At 35.9% G+C, this 10715-nt stretch overlaps 1 protein-coding gene across 1 annotated transcript in view; it reads left to right on the top strand.

Moving 5' to 3' along the window:
• Positions 1-8103, top strand: part of LOC131434086 (uncharacterized) — a 53651-nt gene extending 45548 nt beyond the window's left edge. Inside the window, exons 9-10 of the mRNA XM_058600733.1 lie at positions 3198-3795; positions 7780-8103. Of these exons, the coding sequence (XP_058456716.1) occupies positions 3198-3795; positions 7780-8080 (899 nt within the window). The 3' untranslated portion in view covers positions 8081-8103. The remainder of the gene's footprint in view (positions 1-3197; positions 3796-7779) is intronic.
• The last annotated feature ends 2612 nt before the right edge of the window (positions 8104-10715 follow it).

The raw sequence follows: 10715 nt of genomic DNA, 5'->3' as shown, positions 1-10715 counted from the left end.
ATGTTTGTAACGCGATAACTTCGGAAGCCACCAAACTTGGCACAGGTACTTCTTGTATTTCAGAGATGATTTAGGGAGTATATTTATAAGGGAGGGAGCGTAGCAAGTGTCATAAACAAGGGGGGGTCATGTAAAAACTCATATAACTAGACAAGAATCGATACGTTTTAAAGACCGTAGAACCATTTTGCATACCTTAGATATGACTATATGGGAGGTGGATGTAGCAAGTGCCTTTAAATAGGGAGGTGTAATGTTTAAAACGGCATAATTCCGAAACTACTGAACGGATTGCCATCAAACTTGGCACAGATACTTCTTGCTCTTCTGAGATGATCATAAGGAAATTTTAATGGGGGAGAAAGCGTAGTAAGTGTTCTTAACAGGGGGAGGTCATGAAAAAAATTGTTCAATTTGACGAGAATCGATATTTTTTGAGACCATAGAAACATTTTGCATATATTAGATATGATTATATGGGGGGGTGGATGTAGCAAGTGCCTTCAAAAAGAGGGGGTGTAATATATCTAATGACATAACTTCGGAATTACTGAACGGATTGCTATCAAACTTGACACATGTACTTCTTGCTCTTCAGAGATGGTTATAAGAATATTTCCATGGGAGAAGGGAGCGTAGCAAGCGTCCTTAACATAGGTGGTCATTAAAAATATTATCTAATTTGACGAGAATCGGTACTTTTTAAGTACACTTTTTGCACAACTGAGATATGATTATAAGGATATTCTGTGGGAAGAGGGTGTAGTAAGTGCCTCTAAAAAGGAGTGTAATGTTTGTAACGGCATAACTCCGGCATTGTACCAAAGGTGGGAGTCGATATTTTTTGAAAAGCAGATATTTTCTACACTACTAAGGGCCATCATGAAAGAGATTTGTAGTAATTTCACTGACAAAAAGGAAGTTAAATCAAAATAGACTATAAGGTTGTTTTGAGGGTGAGAGCGTGGAGTAAGTGCCCCGAACATGGAAAGTGTAAGAGAAAATTGATCGGGTTTTACAACAAATTGCTACTTCTTCACGAGTACAGTATATTTCTAACAACTAAGTGAGGTTCACAAAAATATTCACAAGAGGAAGGGGAAATAATTATTCTCAACATTGATCTGAATTGACGAAATCATACAATCAATGTGCATTTTATTATGTAAATTGAAAAAACTGTCGACTCAAGGTAATGGAAATAAGTTTACAACAACATTTGTATTAACTGAATCGTTATTTCATAAGTTTTCCTCCTCGATGAACGGCCAAAATGGTTAAAGCCTTGGTAAAATAAATTATATAAAAACGTGATTCTATAGTACGAATGTAGTTATGATGTTAAACAGCCTTTCGTTATAAAATAATTATCAGATGGAAAATTTGGAGCAATTCATGATGTCATAAAAATATAAAAAGAAGGGAGTATCAAGTCATTATAGCCCTGGAAGCCAAGGGTATTGTAAATCGAATGTGACGAGGAAGTACGGAAGTACATTACAAGCACTTATACATAATAATTCAAGTACGTTACAAGCACATATACATATGAAACTCGGAGATTACTAAGAAGGTATGTACAGTAAGAAAGGTGTTGTTAATGTTTCCAACAAAAGGGTTAAAATATAAAACTGACCCAATTTGTCGAGAATATCATGGAAATTATGTTTATTGTGAGATCTTAGATGGGACACTGATCATTCGCAATCTGAACATGAACGGAGTATTGTTCGATCGGGTTTCCGACTAAGGTTGATGTCAGAGTGAGCGCGGAACGCGGACCGAAGCGATTCAATGCGATGTTTTCGCATCGCATTCACTCTGACAGGTTTGCTTTGATCAAATGCAACTAGCTCGCACGCACTCCAAGACGCATCGCGTGACGCTTTCACTCTGACATCAACCTATGTTATGTTTCACTACAAGAGTATTTCATTAAGCAGGACAACTTCGAGAATTTGTCCTGCTTAATGAAAATTGTTACATAGCATATATTTATAGATTCGAAGGTTCATACTGTGCTGAACGAAGCGATACTTTTCCATCCATGCCGTGAATTCTCCCTACACCGATCGACGTAGAATTTCTATTTAATGAAATGCGTCAGTCGTGCGAGAGAAATCGAGAGGATGACATCATTATGACATGCTGTGATTGTTTCGTGAAAACATAGGGCGATTCAAAACAATTTTTCAATTGTAAGCTGTTGAAATACTTGCCACACATGTTGAGTTAAATGTTCCCGAATCGATTAGTTGTTAAATTATATCAATGGATCAACTATGACTAAGATAAATAAATAAATAAGTTATTATCATTCAAAATTATGACAGAAGAAGATTACGCGACTAGTTTTGCATTTTTAATTTGACCTTCGGCCACGCATAGTGAAGAGTAAAGCATTTTAAGGGCTGAGGACAGTACCGTAAAGTGGTAGTTTTTTTTTGCTATTTTCCCGTTTCAAATTAAATTTTCTTGGAAACGGTGCAGAATATAGAAAAACCCACCTGACAATGTCTCCGAAATTTAGTTGAGATCGAATATCTACCGTGAAAAAGTCGAATCTCTACCGTGAAAAAGTCTAGATAATTTAGTTTAGATGCGATTAGTACATAAAAACATATATGTTATCGCGTTAAAAATAAACTCTTGTATTTTTCTGTGAAACAAAGTCAGTTTCAATGCATCCGGCATTTTTTGCGCTTTGGATAAAACTTCTCATCAAAATAATAAAATGTATGCTGGCAACCCGGTACAGTTTGCTCATATACTAGAGAGTACAAGAGAAATACGATGCGCAAAGGGAATTGAGCGAGCCACGTGATCGATTTAAAACTCAACACATGACCCTCTGTCCTCAGACCTTAATGTCAAAAATATGAGACGAGACTTCAACCCGATAATTTTTCTAGAGACATCATTTTGTCAATTACATTACTCTGAATGTGAAATCCATCTCAGAAATCAGCTTAATTGTACAGAGTATTCGAAATTTTTCAGCTTTGTACGATCGGCTCGTAGTTCGATTACCAACCATACCTCTGTAGAATCCTTCCTTCATACTATGCAATTACCAATCTGATTCACCTTTTGCCCCTACTGGATCCGTGTTATGACTCGTGTCTGCTAATAATAATTAATGAAATGCTCTTTAAAATTTCTTATGCTTAAATACAAATCCATTCTTCTTTTTGTAGAAACACTTATGAAAGCTCCAGCTCGTTTGCTTGTTAAACACCAACACAAAGTTGCTAACAGAGATGAAAGAAAACTCGCTATGAACTACCTTTTTCGACCGGTCATTGAATTATTTGAAACGGAAGATAGCATTATCACCAGTGCCCCAGAGGAGATTCTGAAAGATCTGGATACTATCGAAACTCCTCTCATAACAGGATGTAACAGCAGCGAAGGAATATTGGCACTTTACTTTATATTGAAAAAAAACCTCAAACATGTCTTCAACCAAGAACCACAAAGTTTGATACCCTGTTTCATTAAAGAAAATCCAATATTGAACTGTGAAGAAGTAGGACTCGAGATAAAAAATTTTTACTTCGGATCTGATCGGTTCTCTGGTCGGACTATGAAACAGATGTGCGATCTCATGTCGGATATTACGTTTATAACTACAACGATGATCAGCACCGAGTGGTTGGCCAAGTATCAGCCAAAAGTTCAACATTATCATTACCGGTTCTCGTATCATGGTCAGTTTAGTTTATATAAATCATTTTTCAATCTGGACAGCTTGGATGGAGCAAGCCATGGAGATGATATATTTTATATGTTCGAGTAAGTGTTATTTTCATTAAATCTGTCAAAATGATAATTCAATTTTATACAAACACTCGATTGCCGACACGCATCATGAAAATCTATTGATATCAAATCATAAAACAACATTGGGTGCTAATGTATTCACGACACCGTAGCTGAAGTTGCGCTTATAAAGTAATGATCGACTAGCAATGTATAACAAAAATAAATCTTTCTTGACAATGTGGTCCACTCATATAAACATAACTAAGAAGGCTAGAAGGCCTAAGGCAAACACCTTGGCCCAAGGCAACACCTTGCCGCCGACCAGCAGTCGAAACTAGCGATATCTTGCATGCAATCCCGTTTTTACCTTTTTTTATATATATAAAAAATAGGTATAGAATTCGCTCAAACTTTCGAAAAATTTTCCGAGGCCTGGAGGGCCGAATGTCATATACCAATCGATTCAGCTCGACGAACTGAGCAAATGTCTGTGTGTGTATGTGTGTGTGTCTGTATGTGTGTTGTCAACTAAGAGGTCGAGATCTCAGAGATTGCTGGACCGATTTTGATCAAACTAGTCGCAAATGAAAGGTCTCCCCGTCACCCAGAACGCTATTGAATGGTTTTGAGATCGGATGTTTACTTTTTGAGTTATACGAAGTTTTATGTCAAAATTTTCAGTTTTTTGACAGTATCTGTCACAATTGACCTTGAAAACAGAATATGGTTTCAGACTTAGATTCCGCACGGTAATAGCTATCCAACAAGCCATAGCTTGGGAGCAACGTAAAACACGATTTTTTATACTGTTACATACAATAGTTTCTAAGTACCAAAAAGACTGTGAACAGCATTATTTTTCATGACATTTTGCCTCGGACCAATTTTAGCACGGTTCATTTTTGGCAACATAATCGTTCGAATATGACATATTGGAAAGATGGCAGTACTTCCGAATTCTGAACAATTTCATAATTATATTGATTTAAACTGCTTACAGCAATAAATGCTGGAAGAACAAAACACCCATATACCATTTGAATCAGTTCGTCGAGATCAGCAAATGCGTATGTGACAAATAATTTCACTCAATTTTTTACCTTATTTTCGAAGATGACTCAACCGTTTTCTACAAACTCAGATTCATATGAAAATTCGTATGCTCCTAAACACGGTTCCTGAATTATGTTTGGATCCGACTTCTGGTTCCGGAACTACAAGATGATATGTGAAACGAAATTAAAATTGTGTAACTTATTTTCCTCGTAGATGGCTGAACCGATCTAAGATTCAAATGATATCTAAGAATCATCTAAGATTTGCTGATTTGAATAATCGACAACCAAATAAACTTATTTCAGTTTTAGTGGTATTCAGTTTTCGATTCGGAAGGCACCCAACAATTTAACTCGTACTACGATTTCTCAAAGACGTCTATACTGATTTTTAAACATATTGAAACAAATGTAAACTAATCAAGTGAATTTGTCTGACTTCGGCTACACCGATTTTCGAATTCCGGCTCCAGTATCGAATCGTTTCTCAAAGCTCAATCGTTTTCTCAAATAAAGCCAAATCGAATTTCAGAAAAAAATTTAAATTAAAATAAACTTATAGTCCCACACAAAATTAATTAATTTTATTCAATGCTGACTTCCGATTCTGGAATTACAGGAGGATGAATTTTTAAAATTCAAACCGATATAGAAGATGATAATCCCGAAAAGCTTGAAAGTTGGACTCAAAACTATTGCAATTTATTCGTCATATGGCCATACGAATTGGTTTGGTTTATGCTGGTTCCTGAATACCGGCTCTGGAAGTACCTTAAATTACCGTAAATTCTAAAGTGGAACTCACTTCGACATATCGTGAAAAGTTTAATCGATTGTAACCTTTTTAGATAGAGTAATGAGTGATTAAAATGTCAAATTGCAGCTTAAAACGACGGTCATTAAAATAATGTCATGAAAACCGAAGAATATTCATGAAAAAAACACATGCGGATTGATAAAAAAAGGTATCATCTCACTGATAGGTGGATTAAGCACGTTTCTTGTTATATTCAAAACTAGAAGTTTACTTCTTAGTCGAGAACGAATCCTCGTTAAGACGAAGGCGCATTATTCGGTTTTCAATTCCAGAACAAAGTAGGCTCGGCGGTGCAAAGGCGCGAAAGTGACACAATCTGAGTAGACCAAAAACCGATCGAAAGCGGCAGTCTCTTGCATACAAACCTGAAATCGCCTCGTTTGTCCGGTCTACTCAAAGCTAGTTGGTAAACCTGAGTTAGGAGAAGTAACGCAATGATACATTAGCCCAACTGCTGCTGCATTGGCGCTAATACGTAAGTACCCAACATTAATAACTAAAGACCGAGAAACTCTTTGATAATGTATAGAAGATATTGGAAACAAAGGTGTCCTCGATGTTGGTAACACACTCTACCAGCGATTAAAAGAACGTTTTATCGAATCTTGATCGAGAGTGTATCATTTTTTCATTACTCCATTACTCGCGGTTAAGGGCTGAGGACACTACCGTGAAGTGGTAGGTTTTTTGCTATTTTCCCGTTTCAAATTAAATTTTCTTGGAAACGGTGCAGAATATAAAAAAAACCCACCTGACAATGTCTTCGAAATTTAGTTGAGAATATTCTGTGAAATTTTCAGAATGATTCATTGCGTTGAGCGATCGTGTTGTATTGTTTTCTAACTGAAGAACTGCTGAAAATTGGAACGCTCGGAAATGCATACCTCTACTTGTTCATCGAATATCTCGGCATTGAAGGCTTGTATCATAAATCTACCGTGACAAAGTCTAGATAATTTAGTTTAGATGCGATTAGTACATAAAAACATATATGGTATCGCCATAAAAATATAGTCTTGTATTTTTCTGTGAAACAAAGTCAGTTTCAATGCATCCACCATTTTTTTCGCTTTGGTTTCCTGATAGCATTCTGAAAAAGGAGAGAGAAATAAAATTGGGTCGACAAGGCTGCCAAACACACAGACATTCAATCTTTGTGAAAGTTTAATATTTTTTCAATGTTCATTGGAATCATGTAATGTCCAACCCATACGATAGATTAATGTGATAAAACTTTTCATCAAAATAATAAAATGTATGCTGGCAACCCGGTACAGTTTGCTCATATACGGGAGAGTACAAGAGAAATACGATGCGCAAAGGGAATTGAGCGAGCCACGTGGTCGATTTAAAACTCAACACGTGGCCATCTGTCCTCAGACCTTAAACTTCAAATGGAATTGGTTGGTTCAATTTAAGCATACTCTCCTAAAATTTATCATCCAATTTCTTACTTCGCGGAATTTATCATCCAATTTCTTAGTGTGTTTCACAAGTTGCGTCTATTTTATATCTACCAGTGAAATTAAAGATCTCGGTTTGAAAGTCCTACTGGAATAAACCTTTTACATGGATTTTGGAAAAAAAATGTGCTGATATTGGTACGGTTTTGTACCGGTAGAATCATTCGACTTTTTAATAATGATGGAGACCGCAATACAGAAAGGTACCGTTCGATGATAATAGACAAAACAGAACAATCGGGATGCCAACAGGGCGATGCCCAATGCTACATTCCACAAAAAACCGTGCACCATTTCGAGGTGAGTTAGATAGGTAACCCATATTTTTGCGCAGTCAATTAGCCACCGAGATTTCATTGGATCAGACTATATCTGACTGTGTTTCAATTTCTCGACTGGTTTGTCCCAAGTTCAATACGAATGCAGTATTGGAAGCCAACATTGGACGCGAGATAATTAAATAATTAAAAATTGATTGAATTGATTTAAAAAATGTACATCAATGAACCATCCGAATATACCATCGGCAGCGTGGAACGGACAATATTCAAGTGAAATTATCTATCAAACGTAAATGGCAGGTATTTTCACGATCCAAAGTTTCATTCGTTTTTAATACAATTTCTATAGCTTTTACAATTCGAAAACTATATAGAATACTGATCGTTTTCTTTCGCAGTTCACCACTTCTTCCAAAACTTTCAACTGAAAGCAGCGAGTTGAAAGTACGTAATAATTTCGTCAAGTTGTGGACCAACTTTGCTAAATATGGTAATCCTACACCGGTAGTAAGTAGAAACGATGTGACTACATTCTCATTTCAATGGCCACCAGTTCAGCGATTATCAGTTCAGTCAGGAAAGTTTCAACTGGATTGCCTCAGCATTGGAGCAGAAGCTTGCGTTATTCGAAATCCTCACGAAACAAGGATTGAATTTTGGAGAAATATGCTTGATCGATATAAAACAGGGTTTTTATAATAAACATAAGTTTAGCCTAAAAATGCATACTCATTAAGAAATCCAAATTCATAGTAAATCAATGATGACATCATTCGAACCAAGGTTTGACCATTTGCGCGAAATGTTTTTGTCTACATATATTTTACGCGTTAGAACTACGCTTCTACCTACACTATCACCCTTATTCTGAATAACGACGTATTGATGGCCCTTATTACCGTTCTCACTTCACTTTCACTTACATGTCACTTCACTTGATTATACCTATTACCAGTATCACGCACAGTACAGTGATCACTGTGGTGGAAAAAACTATTTTTTTTTTTCAACAAAATGTTGGTGGTGTGATGTTCATAACGACATCAAGTTCATCCCAGTCATTACTTTTGTCTCTGAAGTGACTTCCGTAATAAGAACCTACATTCACTTCACTTGATTTTCACCGTGAAGTGACACCGGTAATAAGGGCGGATTTTTTGATCGAATGTGGTTCGATCGAATCCTAGCTACCTTTGGTTTTGCTAGCGTTATTAACATAGGAATACAAATGAAATACGATCGTAAAATCGATACGACGTTATTCAGAATAAGGGCGTATAATTCATATTAGTTAAACCTCTAACAATTCGAACAAAAGAAAAATTCCACGTTAACTCGAACAAATGCTTTTCTCAACAATTGCTAAGCCGAATTTTACATGGCTAAGCCGATTTAGGTTTAAATGAAACTTTTTACGATTCCATACATAACTTCAGAATTTCATCCTGATCTGACTTCCAGTTCCGGAATTACAAGGTGATAAGTATTAAAAATTTCAAACCGTCTTATAAAGCGCACCGGTACGTACATGCGGTGGTACGGAAGAAGAGAACACAACACCGCCTCTACGAACGAAGCACGCTGTGTGCGGTGTTCGATTTCGTACACTAGCGACTCCATCGCCACCGAGCACACATGAACACGAATTTTCAACCGTTTTGAAGAAATCAGAATCACGGGACAAACACGAATAAACTGCTAGTTGCTTGTTACCAGTGTGCGATGTTAGTTGAACACGATATTGAGGTTGAGACAAATCATATCTACCTTACAAGATGTGAGCTCGAAAGAAAGGAAGAAATGCAATGAATTGAAGTTTATTTGAAAAGATATATGCATCGGGATTGCTTGCTTCGCAATGTAAATATGAAGTTTTTACAGTGGGTAGTACAGCAATATCGCTTACAACCAAACCAACTAACCGTGACTGAACCGGTCGAACTGTGATTCAAATAATTTTCTAATTATCCTATTGAATGAGGTTGAATTTTATGCGGACACAACTTCAAAGATAATGAAAAATAAAAATTTCTATCCTTCATGTAATTGACGACATAAAAAAGTATGAAATTTTCGAAGCAGATTGTAAAAATATTCAAACATTTTATTGGCGTGCAGTATTGCCACATTAAAGTTGATATTCTTCAGGTGAAAAAATTTAATTTTCTAATTCTTTTATTCAATTTTTATCTACTTGTTAGTGTTAAAAGAAGATCATGATAACGATGCTTTTCTATAAAAGTACACTTATTGCCTTTCTCATATAGAAAGTTTATGCAATCACTTGAAAAATCGACTAGTGAAAATTGGCCCGGAGGGCTAAGTGCTCTATATCATTCGACACAGTTCATCGCGCTGTGCAATGTATGAGTATGTGTGTATGTGTGTGAGTATGTGTCAAATATTTTTACTCATAAAATTAAAAAAAATCTCACAGTCCCATAGCTTCCTATTGAATTTCACACCGTCATTTGGAGCGACGATGCAAAAAGGGTAAAATTCTTCTTGATTTGGCTTAAAACTGATTCAATTTGTAGGCTATATTAGTTACTTACTAAACGAACCGATTTCGGCTATACTGGTTCCAAGTTCACGGTTCCAGAAGTACCGGAAATAGTTGTCAAAAACACTAAAACGAGACCCACTCAATTTTCTCAGAGATGATTGAATCGATTTCCACATAAAGGCTCAAATAAAAGTTGCTATAGTCTCATAGGTTGCTGTGTAGTTTCATCCTGGTCCAACATCCGGTTCCAGAACTATAGGGTAAAGTGTGTTTTATCATTTAGTGCGACGATGCAAAATTAAGAAAAATTCTTATTAACTTGACATAACTGTTTACAAATTGTAAATGTTATGTTAGTTTATACCCAAAAAAAAAGTTTCTTATTTTATTCAAGATTGAAAAAAAAATTTCTTCGCAGTATCTTCTAGTGATATTTTTGAAAATATAAACAATATAAGAAAGGCATAATAACACCACTAGGTGGATCAAAAAGGTTGTTAGATTAGCATCACTCTTCTCATACAAATAAGCAACGCAAATGTCAAGCGCTTGGTTTGAGAAATGATGCCGAGTATGTGACATAAAAGCTGAAGGAAGCTTTTGTGAACTACTCGAATCAATTTGAACTAATTGGTGTAAAAAAAGGGGCTCAAATTGGTGTCAGAAATTATTTAATAAAATATTTTCATTAGACTGTTTTGAAGAAAGAGAAAGGCGTTATCACACCACTAAGTGTATCAAGAAGGGTTTTTAGTACACCAGTTTCAAATCTAATTTTATACGAATCGGTAATGAATATCTAAAAATTCAGCTGACGACGTCTTTGAA

The sequence above is a fragment of the Malaya genurostris genome, chromosome 3, assembly GCF_030247185.1.
Source record: "Malaya genurostris strain Urasoe2022 chromosome 3, Malgen_1.1, whole genome shotgun sequence".
Taxonomy (NCBI): domain Eukaryota; kingdom Metazoa; phylum Arthropoda; class Insecta; order Diptera; family Culicidae; genus Malaya; species Malaya genurostris.
The sequence above is the reverse complement of the archived record's forward strand: the minus strand, read 5'-3'. Positions and strand labels throughout refer to the sequence as shown.